We start from the raw sequence: 18,560 nt of genomic DNA, 5'->3' as shown, positions 1-18,560 counted from the left end.
ACTAACTTATCAGATTGAAGATGTTCTTTTGTCAAAGTACAAAGGGTTAGTTTTCTCCATGAATAGATGTATATACCTTCTCTGAAAAATGGCATGAAATCACCTTGTAAACATAGACAAAGATATTTCTTTTGGCAGACAGAGTCATTGCTGTTTCTGTTCCAGAGAAGGCTGTTTTGGGGCCACAAAAGGCAAATCATAAGAACGTAATTTAAACAAACAAACAAACAAACAGGAATAAAAAGCATTATTTGTGTACCTTTACATTAACCAACAGCTCCCAGAGATCTTGAGGTGGCATAACAATGGTGGTGTTCAACTCAATGACAAAGCACTTATCCAGGAGCAGATCATAATAGGCAGTCAGTCTCTGAAAAGAAACCCAGAAGAATGGGATCAAAACACAGCCATTAACTTAGTAGTTAGATCTGGGGCTGGATCCTTTAGCCCTAAGTTGAGTCAGTGGCTCTCAGCATCTGATTCATTCATGTAAATAGTTATTCACATTTGATGCATTTGAAACTTTTTAATATATTGAGAGCTGTATTCCATCCGGACGTTAGTGACAGCACACCAGAAGTGGGTGGCTGCACACCAGGCTAGATGTTTTCCTTCTCTCTTTCTTTCGTGACTAATATAGAAATTTCTAGTGCAGTGCCTATTTTATTCTGTTGCAGCAAAGGCAAGAAAATGCCTTGTGACACCTCCAAGACGAACATGTTTTATCTGCAGCCCGCATCATCATCCTATGTAGCAAGCAGACATTTATACACATACCTAGAGAGGAGGGTGGAAACTTAAGCAGAATGAAAAGGCGAACATTGCGAGCATGGTGATGATTCTAACAGTGGTCATAAAGAATAGCTTAACAGCCATTGGAAGGTGACATAATCACCAAATAGATGCAAGCACAACTTGCTCTCATGCAATCAACAGAGCCTAAGATAGTTGTCTGCAACCAGGATGTAAGACAGAGGGCGAGAGGGATACCCCACTAGCTGGAGAACCATCCCTTCTCAACAGCAAAGCTAAGGAAGTGGACCCCAAACCCGCACGAGAGCCTATAGGGAAACCTCTGCAGGAGACATACGGTAGATAGAGGAATTGATGGAAGACATGCAGAAAGTAATGATGGGGGAGGTTCAGGGAGAAAAGGTGGGAAGAGAGAGAGGAAAAAGAGGGTGGAGTTTGAAGCTGGAACAGGGGAGATAGAGGAGGAGGAGGAGCAGTTACCAACCAGTTGAGAATGGTTGTGGATGCAGGATCCCTGGACTGGATTATGGGAGAGATTAAGAGTTCTAAAGGAGGAAGCAGTTTATAGGAGAGTGGAGATTCCACCTAGACCCTCTTACTGGGGAGAGGCTGAGGTGAAAAAATGGAGGAGGAGACTGAGAGAGGAGAAAGAACGAGTAGAGTGAGAAAGGAGAGAAAGATTGGAATGGAGGGTAAGGGAGATGAAGAGAAGGAGTTACAGGGAGGATCCTGGGAGAGCTGAGCCCCCGATGGATGGATCCTGTGGGATGATGACCTGGATGAGAAGACTGTATCCTTGCTAGAAGGCCTGCCAGGGCACACCGTGATTTACCGGGACCATGGAACTACAGTTTTGGAAACCCATTCCTGTTTGAAGATTGGAAACCCCTTCCGGACCCGTTGACAGAAGGCGAAAAGACTCATAATCATGTTCCAGACACTTGTTTATTGTTAAATACACCAATAAATCTTTCAACTGTTTTGAAGCAGCAAAATCGACTGATTTCTTTGAACCAAATAGGGAGTCAAAAATCGAACCCTCACAGTTGTATGCTTTGCAACACAACTCCATCACAGTTGCTGGCTAATGGCCAAGCCAGCTAGGATAGGTGGGAGTTATGGTCCAACACATCTAAAAGGACCTACGCTGGAGAGGGATGCTACAAGACATGAGTTGGGCAAAGTGTGACCATATGTAATGACATCTCAGGTTAGGCCCCAGATTACCACTCCCAAAATGTCACATACTAGACAGAAAATTGTAGAGCAAAAATGTCTACTTTCCCCCAAAATCTCCAGACCTATTTAAATACTATTTGAGGAGGAGTGATTCTCCAGTTTTAGTCCCAAAACATCTTTCTTTTTTAAAATCAGAAGTGAGCCTCTGATCACCATATACCAAGTGTGGTCACTTCTGTTCAACTTCTGGGTGTTGAGAAGCATGGCTTTTCAAATTCCAGAGAAGGGTGAAAATAGTCCCAGATTCTACAAAATTTCTCTCAACTGTTCTAAAGTAACAATTCTCTCTCTCTCCCCACCCTCGCCACCACACCTAATAGCAGGAGAACATTTTGCAGTCCTCCAGAGCAAGGCAAACACAATTTTGCTCCAGAACTTTCATTTCTTCATTCATTCATTATCCCACCTTTCTTCTTGAGTGGAAAAAGTTGCTCCTCCATCAGGTTTTGAGATAATCAGACCTCTAGCTGTGTGAAGGCCATTCTCTGCATCCCTGAATATGGTTTGGTAAAACTGAAGACTGGAAAAGCAAGTGCTAACCTCTGATTGGCATTGTGTGATTTTCTTTGACTGTACTACTTGGGAATGAAAGCAAGGGAGTCACTTCTTAGAAAATGCTCCTCATGTTTTATTCCTCTTGTACTAAAGATGTCAAGCCAACACCTGGCCATTTTTCTCAAATGTAGGCATTGGGCTTAAGTTCTTAGTTCACTCCTTTGCCAAGTACTGAGCTGCAATAGCGTGTTATTGATTTTTATCTCAGATCCTATATTTTAAAGGTTTTATATTGCTATATTGGTGCAGAACTATTATGGAGTCCACTACTACTAATATTAAATTTCACAATGTCGGTAAAGTCTATTAAATCTTGAATTATATCTATCATTAACAGCATTTTGCATCAAAAACTGGTTTTGCACCCCACTTTACCCACAGCTACTGAAACCTTCATGGTTCACCCTTTCTTCTTCAGCTGCCACAGTAATTGCAACCATTTCTCATTCCTTACCTGCTGAAAATCATGGATAATATCTGCAGGATCACTTTCACCTAACGGAGGTGGTGGGACACTGATCCACTCATAACGCTCTTCAAGATTAACCCTGACTTCTTCATGCAATTTCAGCTGCAAGCTGGAACTGCTGTCAGCATAGGCCACGAGACATTCCTCTATGAGCTCCTCGTCATCTTCAAAGCCAGTCTGTGAACAGTTAAACCAAAAGGGATACATAAATTCCTATCCCAGCAATCTGCCCATTCTGTTTACAATAATCAGAGGGAAAACTCTCAAGCATGATAGAAATGCAAAAAAAACAAAACAACCATCCACGCATCCACACATCCACCCACCCACCCATCCATCCATCCATCCATCCATCCATCCATCCATCCATCCATCCATCCATCCATCCATCCATCCATCCATCCATCCTATTTGTGATTAAATAATATGTGCATTCAAGTTGATCTTTGCTTGCTGTGTTAACAACACAATCTCAAAGTTCTTGCTAGTCAGTGTGCTTGGACACCTTCTGTCTGGAATACCTGCAAACATGTGCCAAGAGCAGCAGGAAGTGCTCAATATTTTGGTAACAAGATGTTTTTACTGCTCATCCCCAGTTGCCCCCTCCCATAACCTCTTTAGCTAACATACTCCTGTGACCCTAAAGTTAGGAAAAAGCAGCTGGCAAAGAAGTTGTGAGTACCCAAAAAAAGAGCACCCTTCCCTCTCTAAAGCAGAAGCCTCTTTAAGCAGATTTTATTCTAAAAGGGGCTGGTAAATCTTTGGCCCTTAAAATATTGTGCCCACAATTCCCATCAGCCCCACCAACCATAAAGAATAGTTGGGGACTCTAAAAGTTATAATACCATAATAATAATAATAATAATAATAATAATAATAATAATAATAATAATAATAATAATAATAATAATAATAATAATAATAATAATAATAATAATAATAATAATAATAATAATAATAGTCGTCGCCATCGTCGTCATCATTTTTCTCATCTTCTGCTATCTGATGTTTCTAGCTAGGAGTGATGGTATTTGAACTCAGGGCCTGTTCAAAATACCTACATGCTTTACAACTGAGTTATAGCTTCTCACCTTAGGATGGTGACCTTGAAGAAACACCCTGCTGACCACTATGGGAGAAAGAATGCTGAACGAAAGGCCAAGCTAGACAACATAGTTATCACATTATTAGAAGCAGAGGAAAAACTGGGCTGTTTATCCTATTGGCAGCTGGCCTCAATCACATTTAGCAAATTAGCCTGCTTATGTTTTGTAACCAGACAGTTGCAAGACAACACAACTGAAAAGCAGACAAAGCAAGACAGATGGGAAAATGAGACAAATAATAATTCAGACAAAAGTGAAGAGCAGAGAGCTTTACCTGTAAAGGAAAGATCCTAACTTAGATATAACAAACAGCTATCTTACAATATTACAGTAAACAAACAGGACAAGGATAGAGGACAGTGAAAAAGCTAACAAAAAACCAATAAAATTACAGTTATATCTCTCTTTTATGCATCGTACATACCACATTTAAGTCAGTAATGGAACCAGTAATGGAGAAGTATCTGTAGATGTACGCTGTTGTCAAAACCAGGCCAAGGAGCATCAACGTCAAGCTTATAGACAAGTACAGGATGCGTCCAAGAGGTCTCCGGCTCTCCACCAGCAAAGGCAAGGGCTGCTCCTCCTGTTTAAAGCAGAGACAGGATTACCAGTCAGACGGAGAATGCAACAGCCCCTTAAATGCAGATCAGAATTGCTCAGTGTTAGGGGGAATATGGACTTTCCAAATGAGCAGGAGTTACACCAGCCACACTCAGTAAAACCTTTAGGCAGTCTACTTTCCATGTTGAAAATCAGATCCTTGCAGTTATGACTTGACTTCAGGTTTCTGTGTATGTACCTTTTTCTGCAAGCGCTCAATGCTAATCAAAGAAAGGGAAAAGAATATGTGTAATTAGTGGAGTGTGGTTAGTGTCTTGTTTATCGAAAGTGGGCAAACTGTGGACCAGATGTTGAACTGCAATTCCCATTATCTTTAGATGATGTAGCTAATGGTATGGAATGCTGGGATGTGCAGTCCAATACCATTTAGAGAGCCATGCTTTACCTACCTCTGTTTTACATTATTTGAGAATCAGTCAATAGTGAGGGGATGAGTTCTGAATAAAGAAGGCCCCAAACTCAATTCCTGCTTATGCTATCAACTCAGTAGTTGGCCTTAGGAAAGTCATATCTTAGGACTTACCTACATTACTGATTAACCCCACAATATGCATAGGAATTTTTTTGCCGTGAGTTAAGTCGCATGGTGTATTAACTTGCTGTCTGCGTCTTCTTGAGATGGTGAAAAAAAAGACATTGTGTTCAAGGACATCTAAATGGATTTGCAATGAACCAATGCATGGCACTTTTGTCCCACTAGGTGGAGCTCTCTACCACTCTATTATTTCTAGCCCTCTTAACAATAGGTTTTCATAGTGTGTGTGTGTATGTTCAGGTCTTCCAGGCCTAGAGATGGCACTGTTCCTTTCTTCAGGAAATATGACTTTTGCAGAGGCAAACACTGTTCTGCCCTTGGAAAATGAAAGCCACAAAGACACTTCAATGGACTGATGGACAGCCAGACTACATAACTTTTATTCTGCTATTACCGATAAGCTTTCACCTAACATTCCTCACTGATAGATAGGATTGCTGGCTCAGGCAATATTGGACATCTGCCAACGTTTCATTGCCCTTGTACAACAACACTTAGCTACAAAAAGCTGAATGACTTCTGTATTATCTGTACCTTCAGACAGTGCTGGCTGCCAGAGCGGGTGGGGTGAGGGATGTGATTTGTTGTCACCCACACCTTTTTTTCCAAAGTGCCACCTGAGTTTCTTGGGAAACAATGGATGGACACGGATGCACTTTTCTCTACTCTCTACACATCTCCCCACTCAACCCATTTTGCCAGGTGCATGTTGTTCTCCCCTCTGCTGGATGGGTGGGGGAATGTGGCCTCAGCAGCCCCTCAGCAATATGTATGCAATAACACTGACTCATCTTCCAGTGCTATTTTAAATACTATACCTATTGAAATAATGCTTTGAACAATCTAAAGCATCGTATAACTAATTGATCATAACCTGAAAGGAAATTTGGGATTTGATTAGGATACACAATCAAATATGCACAATCCTACTATTTCCCCTCTCCTCCTTGATGTGGCAGCAGTACTAGAAGTATAACCATAGATCTGTGAAGATTCTCAGTCATCCAGGGGAGGTGTGTCTGAAAAGTTCAAAAGGACTTTTGGTAATCACCACATACCACGTACACTTCAAACCCACAAGGCAGAGACTCATCCACCCAAAAGACTAGACATCAAAACACAACAGGAGCAGTATAATATATGTGGACCAATGCAAAGAGGAGTCTTCGGAGCTCTACGTTGGAGAAACCAAACAGCCACTAAACAGGAGAATGGCCCAGCACAGGAGGGGCAACGGCTCAGGACCACAATCACCAGTGTTCCTTCATTTGAAAGACAGAGGACACTCATTTGGTAACCAAGATGTACTCATTTTAGACCTGGAATATAGATGGTTTGAGAGAGGGGTCAGGGAGCCATACATGTGCATATAGAAAATTCCTCACTCCACAGGGGTGGAGGCCTTAAATACAATCTGCCTCCTATTTATCATGCTGCCCTTGCTGCCCTTTCATCCGTCCCCAGAAAGATTAGAACCGCACACATACTAGAAAGACCACTGTTAACAACTGTTAACAACCCATGACAAGGGGAGGAGAAGGATTGCAGAAGTGGGATTATCCCTCACCCCCAGTCCTTTGTCCATCTAATCAGCCTGTTCAGACCAGGGGGAAGTGAAACCAACGGTGGAGGTTATATCAGCTCTCCTCAAACTGAAGAAGCTACTTGGATGAGTAGCGAAATGTTTCAACCTAACAAGAAAGTCCAGTTGCCATGACTCAACTTCCACATAGATTGAATGTTGATGTTGAACTTAGTTTTAACTAAGGGTTATCTGAAAATGCAAGGGTTGCAAACCATGGGTTCGAAACTGATTTTTCAGACAAGTTGTAGTTAAACCTAGTGACAATTTGATGTGGTTTGGAAATAATGATTAGCTACACTTATCTGAAAATGCAAACAAATGATATTTTTTTCATCTATAATGGAGTAGAAGGGGGGAGAAGGGACTGGATCAGCCCAAGGTTCATTCGCATAGCAGTAAACCACAATTTAGTATGACATCCAAAAGCTTAGAGCATGATTACTAGCAACTGTTACTTCCTGTAACAGTTACTTCCTTCCTTTAATACACTCCACAGCAATTTCTCTCTCTCTAAACATATGTCAAGGCAGTACAAATGTTAAGACTGGCACACTGATGAATCAAAGCACGTAGATGCAATATATTATATGCTTCCAACATTCATTCACAGGAAGATGGCACTAAAGAACTTAATAGATTTTTTTTTTGTGGCCAAACAGATAGAGGTACTTATCAAGCAGCTTTAAAGTCCCCCATTCAGTCTGATCAGGCGTTTGCCTCCCTTTTGCAGGGACCGCCATCCCTATGTTAAGGAGACTGACCATTCAAACACACAAGGCTTTATCGTTGAACAAACTTAACAGTGGAAATTACAAGTGGGCGTGCTCCTGTTCAAACTTGGATAGAACAAAATTTAAAATTAAATGTTTACCAATTAACACATTTTAATCATGGTAGCCAAGTGGCTTAAAAAATCGTGAAATGAGGGGATCCAAATTCATCCCATAAAGGTTCACTACAGCAATCAGCACATCCAAAATGTTAACAATTGAAATGAAGTGCTGCTGTATGATGCTGTAGCATCACTGGAAGTGAAGCAAACTTACGTGTAAGAATTTATGTAAAATAATTCTTAGAAATTGTATTTGCATAAAGTCCTCTTGCCCATAAGTATATACATAATTTCCACCAAATTATTAGTTTCCTGAAGTAGAGCAACATTAGTTTTGAGTTTTTTATATTTAGAAAGGACCCAAGGAAGTAGAAGTATGTTTCATGACGTTTTGCACATCATCTCCTTATCATGAGATGTGATGTGATCTTTCTACAAGGTATTTCCTAGACACAGTTACTTGTGACTGATTTGATTTGCATGCATTTAATGGTCCTGTCAATTCCCCTAAACCTTAAACAAACTTTTAAATACAGGTTCAATTTTAAATTGGAATATGTAACAGTAATCATACAAATATTAATTTGACTTTTATTTAATAACCCGTAATGCCTTGTTATAAAAATCAGGAAACTGTCGCAAAGTACCATTCCATGATCTACCAGTGGTCCCCAATCTTTTCCCAACCGTGGACTGGTTGGAGGGCATGGCACACTCACATGGGGGGGGTGGCACACTCACAGGGGTGTGGCGCATCCACAGGGGGTGGAGTGTGCTCATACACATGTGCTCAGCAGCACTCGCAGGGGTCCTCGCTCGCATGTGTGTGGTGGCGCTTGCAGGGGGCAGGAAATCTGTGTCCACAGCCTGATCCTGCCTAGGCCGCATATGCCACTGCCGGGTCGCTGACCGGAAGTTGGCGACCCCTGCTATATTCAACATATATGGAGTCTTTACAAAGGCCACAAGAGACATGACCAAGGCCACAAGGCCCATCCCATTTGTGCTATATATAGGGCTAAGGTAAACTGCAAATAATTGAAACCATGGATACAGGTGTCACACTGTATATATGATTTCGATAAACATATTCAGGATTTGTTCTCCTCCACTGATACAGATATAAATTGTTGCTTTTGACTGTGTAATCTTGAAAATTGTTACTTGCTGATTAGTTGTATCATATTATTATTTCCAGCATTTAGAATATAACACTGTAGGTGCTGGAATGGGAACATCTGGTGACAGCATTCAGGCATCACACAACACATGGATACGTGATCTTAAATGAACATGTGTTACATGTTCCTCTTGAACCTCCTTTTTTTATATGAAACAAAATAAGACAGAAAGCCTACATTTTTTAAAAAAAAACATGATTTCCATAAATAATCCATACTTTTATATTCAGACTGGGCAAACCCTGGTTAATTAAAAAGAAACAGACAATGGTTTCAAGTCCTGTTTGTTGTTTAACTTTTTAAACTGCATTTTTACAGCGTCTTCGGCACATTGCTAGGGAAAAGAACAAACAACTAGCATCTGGTGTGTGGCATTATATCACACTCCCAGTGCCCATGAGATCAGCCTACACAATGGTCATGCTAATACAGCAGAGTAATATAGCAATGCCACACATAACTAACAGCCGAACAAGAACACACAAACAGGCCAAGATAAGGATATATACAGGAGGAAGAAATTAAGCGGTTTCATTTCCAGTGGCCCTACATGTAACATAAAAGCATCTAGCCAAAGCTAAAGTATATATTCTGCTAGGAGGCAAGGAAGAAGAAGATTATTAGCAAGGCAAGCTGTGTGATTTGGCTGGCAGCCAACCAGTTTACCATTGACACTCTACAGATTCGTCAAAACAGAACAGAATGCACTTGTGGGCCTGGAGGTGAAGTATCTGAGGTGGGTTGAGAGCAAACTTGCGACTTTACATATTCTGAAGGAATTTCAAGTCTAATTTGCATTTTCTGAAGATATTTCAAGTCTATCTCATTTAGGAAACAACCTTCTGTGATGTCCAGTGCATGGCACCACACTTCTTTTCTCCTTGCAGGGGACTCTCAGCCAGCACTGCATACTGGGATTCCTGCTGCTACCGCACATCTAAATAAGCAGTAAATGATGTTCAGGCCTCCACATCTTATCACATTTTAGTCTACTTTTCTCATTAAATGGCATTCAATTACACAGAGAAATAGAACATTACTTTTATGACTCGCTGTCCTCCCCCATTTGTTTTTTTCTTCTACAATTAGCAATTCCTAAAAGACACATTTAATGAGTCAGAACTGCAAAATGAAAACTAGCTAACCAAATTATGCTTACATGTAGGCATTTGAAGGATTTGGAAGATTCTGGATTGAGAACATTAGTATGCAATGTTCAGAGTCCCCTGCACAGAGAAAAGAAAGCTAGGGCGGTGCTGTGAAGAATTCTACCAGCTACCCTGGAAACCTGTTGCCAGTCACAAGGGACAATACTAGGCCAGTTGAACTAATGCCCTGAGCATATAGCAGCTCTTTATTTATGGCTACAGAAAGGTTTAGGAATAGAGAAAAGGATACGAGGGGGTGCTGATAAGTATTGAGCCTTTCCCAGAAAAAATTGAGCTAGGAAGCTATAAATTGCAGGGTGTATTGGCCAATTTGTCTGCATTCAATGGTGCAAAAATCAACTAGCTGTGATTTTAACATCTTTCATGTTCAGGTAAAGTGAACATGACAGCACCTCCAGAAAAATTCAGTGTGGAAATGCATAGGACCATTTATTTATTTATTTATTTATTTATTTATTTATTTATTTATTTATTTATTTATTTATTTATTTATTCATTCATTCATTCATTCATTCATTCATTCATTCATTCATTCATTCATTCATTCATTCATTCATTCATTCATTCATTCATTCAATAATCAAGTTCCTGTTTCTCCAAGGGAAAGTGCAAAGCATATCCATGATGAAATGTCACAAACTATGGGTGACAGTGGCCCTTCATATGCAACAGTTAAACGTTGGGTTGTCAATTTTAAAACTGTCCATTTTGGTGCTGAAACTGAGAAACCCAGTGGAAGGTTGCTAATATGCGCTGGATTATAGAGAAAGCCAGAGAGTTCCAGAAAAACATCTACTTCTGCTTTATTGACTATGCAAAAGCCTTTGACCGTGTGGACCACAACAAACTATGGCAAGTCCTTAAAGAAATGGGAGTGCCTGACCACCTTATCCATCTCCTGAGAAACCTATATGTGGGACAGGAAGCAACAGTTAGAACTGGATATGGAACAACTGATTGGTTCAAAATTGGGAAAGGAGTACGACAAGGCTGTATATTGTCACCCTGCTTATTTAACTTATATGCAGAATACATCATGCGAAAGGCTAGACTGTAGGAATCCCAAGCCGGAATCAAGACTGCTGGAAGAAATATCAACAACCTCCGATAAGCAGATGATACCACTCTGATGGCAGAAAGTGAGAAGGAATTAAGGAACCTTGTAATGAGGGTGAAAGAGTGCAAAAAACGGTCTGAAGCTCAACATAAAAAAAACTAAGATCATGGCTACTGGTCCCATCACCTCCTGGCAAATAGAAGGGGAAGATATGGAGGCAGTGACGGATTTTACTTTCTTGGGCTCCATGATCACTGCAGATGGAGACAGCAGCCACGAAATTAAAAGACACTTGCTTCTTGGGAGGAAAGCGTTGACAAACCTTGACAGCATCCTAAAAAGCAGAGACATCACCTTGCCAACGAAAGTCTGCATAGTCAAAGCTATGTTTTTCCTGTAGTGATGTATGGAAGTGAGAGCTGGACGATAAAGCTGACCGCCGAAGAATTGATGCTTTTGAATTGTGGTGTTGGAGGAGGCTCTTGAGAGTCCCCTGGACTGCAAGGAGAACTAACCTATCAATTCTAAAGGAAATCAACCCTGAGTGCTCACTGGAAGGACAGATCCTGAAGCTGAGGCTCCAATACTTTGGCCATCTCATGAGAAGAGAAGACACCTTGGAAAAGACCCTGATGTCAGGAAAGTGTGAAGGGAAGAGGAGAAGGGGACGACAGAGGATGAGATGGCTGGACAATGTCATTGAAGCTACCAGAATGAATTTGGCCCAACTCTGGGAGGCAGTGGAAGATAGGAGGGCCTGGCGTGCTCAGGTCCATGGGGTTATGAAGAGTCGGACACGACTAAATGATTAAACGACGACGATTCTACCATTTAATTCCCTTGCATATGCAAACTACCTTGAATATCTCACCTCGTCCTCTCCTGTACACAAAAAACTTTCCACTGGCTCCTGGAAGACAGGCTTTGAGCTAGACTCTGGAGGTGCCACCTTCAACCACACCTAATCTTCTCTGATTTCAAAAGCAAAGCAGGGTCAGACCTGGTTTGTTCTTGGACAGGAAACCCACAAAGAACAACAGGGACTTAAGAAGAATCCTACCAGGTACCCTGGTGAGATAGCCAGGCAAGACGAACTAATAACATATGGCAGCTTTTTACTTGCCTCTGCTTCCACTGTGATTCCAGAATGTCAGGACCCTGTGAACAAACAAAATGTTTCTGTGTATATTGCTTCTTAATATCAGTCCAAAGTAGGACATGGATATTTTGATGCCTGCAGACTGTGGAGAATTTTGATATGGAATGGAAGTGACATTAACAAGAACAGTTTTCACAGCAACCAGGATACTTCTGCAAAGCCATATAGCTTGGGTTTATAATGAATATACACAGGGAATTAGATAGATAGATAGATAGACAGATAGATAGATAGATAGATAGATAGATAGATAGATAGATAGATAGATAGATAGATAGATAGATAGATAGATAGATAGATAGATAGATAGATAGATAGATAGATAGATAGATAGATAGATAGATAGATAGATAGATAGATAGATAGATAGATAGATAGATAGATAGATAGATAAAGAGAGAGAGAGAGAGAGAGAGAGAGAGAGAGAGAGAGAGAGAGCAGTTTTAAATATTTGCCAGCCACAAGCTTTAGAAATAAAACTCAAACACCACTCTGTCTTAAGAGGAGATGGCACATAGCAGTGCATGCAAAACTGTACCACATAACTGCTTGTCTCATAAATGCCCAACTTTAACACAACAGAACTGGCATGATGTTTAGTGTGCTGATTAGTATGGGCAAGCAGTAAGAATGAAAGAACTAAATAAATAACATCAGAGGTGATGTATACAGTAGATATCCTCATTACCTCAAGGTGAAACACAGCATCACCTGCAGATGAAGAGAAGGGGAGATAGACTTGTGTGTCATCAGCATATTGATGACAATGAACTCCAAATCTCCATATGACTTCTCCTTGTGGCTTCATATAGATATATAAATATTAAAAAGCACTGGGGAGATGGCCAGTCCCTCCAGAACGTCGTAATGGAAATCCCAAGCAGTAGACAATCCCACCCGAAGCTGTACTGTCAGGGATCTGCCCTCAAGGAAAGGCTGGAACCACCAAAGAATGGAGGCCTCAAATTCCAATGTTAGACATCACAAAACCACAGGATAATGGAGTTGGAAAGGGCCTTTCCTGCTCAATGCAATAATCCAAATCAAGGTATATCTGACAGATAGTTGTCTAATTTTCTCTTGAATGCCTCCAGTGCTGGAGTGCTCAGCACCTCCCAAAGTAATTAGTTTGATTGCCATATTACTCTAACACTAAGGTTTTCCTAATATTCAGCTGAAATTTGGCTTTCTATAACTTGAGCCCATTATCACATGTCCTGTACTCTTGGATGATTGAGAACAGATCCTGCTCCTCCTGTGGATGACAATCTTTCAAGTATTTGAGAAGTGCTATCATATTTCCACTCAGTCTTCTTTTCTTAAGGCTGAACATGCCCAGTTCTTTCAGTCTTTACTCATAGAGCTTTCCCGCCCCATTAGCATCCTTGTTGCCCTCCTCTGAACTTGTAGGCATATTTCTTAAATTGTGGTGTCCAGAACTGGACACAGTACTCAAGATGAGGCCTAACTAATGCCAAATAGAGGAGAATTAATACTTTATAGGATTTGGAGAGTATATTTCTGTTAATGCTGCCTAAAACAGCATTTGCATTTTTTGCAGCCGCGTCACACTATTGGTTCATATTCAACTGGTGATCTACAATAATTCCAAAGTCCTTCTTGCATGTAGTCTTACTGATCCATCTTGTAACTGTGCATTCATTTTCTTTTCCCTTGGTGTATAACTTTGCACTTATCCTTGTTGAATTTCATTCTGTTGTTTTCAGCTGAGTACTTGTGTTCCTGGTCACGTGCCAAACATCTGACAGGAACACAGTGAGCAGTCTGAACAAGGACTCATTAAGAAGCAAATGCTGTAAGCCGCCCAGAGACCTTCGGGTTCCAAACTTAGGTCCCCAGATGTTCTTGAACCAAAACTCCCAGAACCCTTCCCAGCATCATCTGTGCAAGGAATCATTAGCAACACCCATCAGATTGCATGGTGCTTCACTAGCGCTCAGCAACTACTTGAGTTGCTTCTCTGAATAGATTGTCTCTAAACTAGAGGGAGAAGGAATCTTTCATGTTAGCCAGGAGATGGCATGTCCATTGCTACTAATGTGCACTAGTTATGCAAGAGAGCTATTACTTGGAAAGTCAGTTTAGTTTATGTAATTTTGAAGATCGTACCATGAAGCTTTTCTTATTGATGATAACCAAAATTCTGATTCTGGAAAAGCTAAATTCTATAAGCACTGTGTTATATGCAAATCCTATTTTATTAAATACAGTCAACAGTTGTTATTGTTTAGCATTAATTTATTCTGCTTGGTGACAGAGAGATACAGCAACTATGAGGCTGCTGTGGGGCTGCCTCTGGGACCTGCCTAGCATGCTCAAGGTGTAGTGTTTCAGTTCTCTTGTTGCCAGGAAGAACGGCCAGGCAGCTCTTTATACAAACTGAAGAGGAACTGCAGCTCAGTGGTAGAGTGAAGAATGTAGGAAAGGTACTGTTTTGGACTACAGTCCAGAATGTCTTAGCCGGACTAGCAAAGGAGTTCTGAGAGTCGATGTTCAAAAACGGAACTTTCAAAATTCTGGCAGAGCATGTGTTGTATGCAGAAGCAAAGCAAAGGCAAAGCGTGCTGCTTATATACTGTCCCATAGTGCTTACAGCACTCTCTGGGCAGTTTACAATTTAATTATGCAGGCTACACATTGCCACTCCCGCCACCCAGTAAGCTGGTTATTCAATTTACTTACCTCAAAAAGATGCAAGGCTGAATGAACCTCAAGGTGGCTACCTGGGACTGAACCTAGGTCGTGAGCAGAGTTTTGGCTGCAATACTGCACTTTAACTACTGCTCCACAAGGCTATTCAGGCTCAGTCCTTGACCTTTCTAAACAGAAGAATCAAATAGCAGTATTAAGAATGACCAAGTCCCTCAAAAGTTACTGTCAGTCAAAGCAGATGACAGTGATCTCCAAAGGGTGTAACTTGGCATAAAGCAACTGCCTTGTGTATACAAAGCCCTGGGTACAGGGAGAGGCTATTCACTTTTGTTCACGTCTTGAATGTATGACAAATCACAACTATGGGAAATTATCATCCTGATTCCCTACCACCACCAAAATCTAAGAATTAGAGAATGAAGATGTACTTTTGGTCTATAAATAATTAGATTTAAACTTAGTGTACTACAGAACCCTTTTCACCCAAACCGTCATCCTACAAATCTCATTATTTCAATTTCCCCTGCATTCCTTGAATTAGTGAAAGCCTCTGGAAATGCTCAGAAATCTGACTTCTGACTGAATGAGAACATTATGTGTCCTGCAGGCCATTCAAGGGAGCAGGGCAGAAGAAAAACTGTACTGTGTATAGAAAGAGGGGGACACAGCCCAGTTTGCAAAAGGCAAGCAGAAACGCCTGACACGAGAAAGCAAGGAGAAAATAGAATACAGCACATAGAGACAACAAAGGAGGAAATCAAGCTCGTATGATTTTAGAAGAGATAAAGAAAACACATGGAAGCAGAATAACAAGCCCTCAAAAGAGGCTGATATGTCGGGAAGCACAAGCAGAGTCCCCACCATGGTAAGGAACAGAAATGATCAGAACCTTGTCCTTTGAATTTGTAACTGCTGATTAAAGTCTGAAAGAAGAAAGCCACTCATTCATTCTAATTGTAGGGTCAGAATGGAGGATTCTTCAGCAAACACTTGGCAGAACAAACCTGTAAACGGCAAGGCAAATGGTGATGATGTAGGAGGGGGGTGTCGAAAGAGAGGTTCAAAGCATTATTCAGTTTGAAGGATGCTAGCTTGTAAAGTAATGCCATTATTCATAAAAAATAGTATGATCTGAACTTGGGAGAATTTTTTTGAAGTGATGTAATGTTATTGGACTGCAATTCCCTGAATCTTCCAGCTAGCATGGCCACTGGTTTTAGAAACTGTCTTCTTCATTTTGAAAATGAGAGATTCTGGCAGTCCCGATCCTTCCATTTTTGCCCAGATATGCAGGGCTTGATTAGGAACACAGGATGTAATTTCTTATTGAATGAAAGTCTTAGTGCATGCAGTGGATAGATTCTAGCCCACTTTAAAAAAAAATGTCTTTTTGCAGCTGTGCTTAGTTATAAAAGAACACAAAAACAGTAAAAGCATGTAAATAGCTGAAAGGGGGGGGGGAAATACCACCAAATAAAAGGCTAGAAACAAGTTATCCAGATTTTTAAATGGCAATGGCAGGAACAGATGGACAGTAATAATCGTTCCATAAAGGAGGGAAAATATAAAGCCCCAGAGATTGCTTCTCCACCACTAAAAAATAAAATAAAATTGTAAGCTTCCATGAGGGATGTCCATGTATCCAAGCAGGTATTCGTGTGAAGTTGTCATCTAGATGCCAGGCATTCAAATGATGAAAGAATTAGAAGGTCCCTCAGTCTTTTAATTAATTCTAGTCCACAGTTGTTGGCAGTGGCAGGGAGCAAAGATGCCAGCAATTGATGCAGGATCCTTCTACATGCAAAATATGTGGTTAACGAATCAACAGCAGCAGCGGTACATTCTCTGATGTTACCCGTGGTGACTTGGAAAATTTCTGCCTGTACATGTTCAGAAACACCAGGCCATAAATTCAAATATCTCCCAAACTGGGCCAGAACTTGGAAATGTTACCCTTTGGGTTATAACTCTCAGAATCCCTCAGCAAATAGTAAGAAAAACGAATACGTATTTTCAAGTTCTCAGGTGAGCTTTATTTGTTCCTTACTTGCATTTTTATCTTTTCTTTTAGTGAGCTGAAGCTCCCCGCCTTCCTCACTGTATCCTCAAAACAATCCTGGAAGGTAGGTTAGCAAGGGGTCCAAGATCACCCAACGTGTTTCCTGGCTCAGTGGGGACCAGAACCTGGATCTCCCCAATCCCATTTCAACGCTCTTAACCACCAGCCCACACTGACTCTGGAGAGGGATGTTTGAGGGCTGAGGAGAAACAAATAACTCAGTGTTGAACAACAGTTGCTCTGCTCATCAACACCGTCAGTTTACACATAGGGAACGTTGAGGGTGGGAGAGATGCCTGAAAGTGTGGAGACAAGGTTATGGCCTGATCCAGCAATGTTCTCCTCAAACTCCTCCGTAAAGTACATAAAATAATGCCAGCGCTAGTCGCCCTTGCTGGGCACATAGAGAACTTTGAGGGTGGCTGGGGGATTCTAGGAGTTGTGATCCAAAACAACACACACACACACACACACACACACACACACACACACACACACACACACACACACACAGAGAGAGAGAGAGAGAGAGAGAGAGAGAGAGAGAGTTTCCAGCTGTGATGATGCTCACGGCCAAAGCAGCTGCCCTCCCTCTTGGTGCTCCTGGCTGAATCGAGGTACGCGCAAAGACATTTCACTTATGAGGGAAAAGAAAAAGCTCACCCGTCAATATAAAGGGCTACCCCGTGCCATCCTCTCCCCTCGCCTCCCATTCCCAAGGGGACCAGGCTTAACCACAAGCACAGTCTTCGCTTCCTTTCAAAATCAATCCATGTCTTCCTTCCATCGAGGCTGGAAACGTTTAGGCTCCACCACTGCCCGTGGGGCCCGATCCAGCCGCTGCCTGTTTAACGAAGAGGAGACCCACACGCAAGAACCTGATGCCGCTCCAAGGCAGGCGAAAGGTGGGTTCAGACGCACACGAGTCGGTCGATGCAAATCATCAGCCTTCCCTGCACGTAACCCTGCACCCCCTTCCGTTTTGTTTGTTGTTTCATGGCACCTGTTCCCATCAGACTCATTGCTCTGAACCAACTGACAAGGCGAGGCATCATTATCTTCCTCGCACTCAAGAGAGAACTGCTGTCTAGCATCCGGCATCCTTCTCGGTTGCCGTGCGGTTCAGCTCCCCCGACGCCCCACCGTGGCGGGCTTCCCTCTCCGGCCCCTACTCACCATGTCCCGGGGCAGGAGGATTTCTGCTTTCACCCCATAACTTGCCGTCGCCTTCTCCGCTTTGAGCCCCGCCGCCGGCTGCTGGACGCCGATTTTCACCATGGCTGCGAAGCGACACCACTTTCCCGAGCTCGCTCTGCGCCTCCTCTAGGCTCCCGGTTGCGCCGCCGCTTTGGCCAACCTGACGCCTCCCCCCGCGCCGCCCCACACGCTCCCCTCGCCCGGAGACAGCGCCGGAAGGGAGTTTGGCAGCGGCGCCCGATCTCTTTTCCTTTCCTTTCCCTTCCTCTCCTTCGCCCACCGGGAGGAGACGGGGCGCCCCTCCGCCTCTTCTGGGTCCTTCCCCCGACGCGCAGAGAGACGGGCTGCGTGGGCGGGCATTGATCGG

General features: G+C 42.1%; 1 protein-coding gene across 1 annotated transcript in view; it reads right to left on the bottom strand.

The window, feature by feature from the left end:
- The window catches only part of LOC110083395 (integral membrane protein 2C), a 26,213-nt gene extending 7,653 nt beyond the window's left edge, over positions 1 to 18,560 (bottom strand). The window contains exons 1-4 of the mRNA XM_020801837.3: positions 18,173 to 18,560; positions 4,547 to 4,708; positions 3,002 to 3,193; positions 260 to 370 (exon numbers count right to left, since the gene is read on the bottom strand). Of these exons, the coding sequence (XP_020657496.1) occupies positions 260 to 370; positions 3,002 to 3,193; positions 4,547 to 4,708; positions 18,173 to 18,274 (567 nt within the window). The 5' untranslated portion in view covers positions 18,275 to 18,560. The remainder of the gene's footprint in view (positions 1 to 259; positions 371 to 3,001; positions 3,194 to 4,546; positions 4,709 to 18,172) is intronic.

This window comes from Pogona vitticeps, chromosome 3 (assembly GCF_051106095.1).
Source record: "Pogona vitticeps strain Pit_001003342236 chromosome 3, PviZW2.1, whole genome shotgun sequence".
NCBI classification, from domain to species: Eukaryota; Metazoa; Chordata; class Lepidosauria; order Squamata; family Agamidae; genus Pogona; species Pogona vitticeps.
This window is presented reverse-complemented; position numbering and strand designations above follow the sequence as displayed.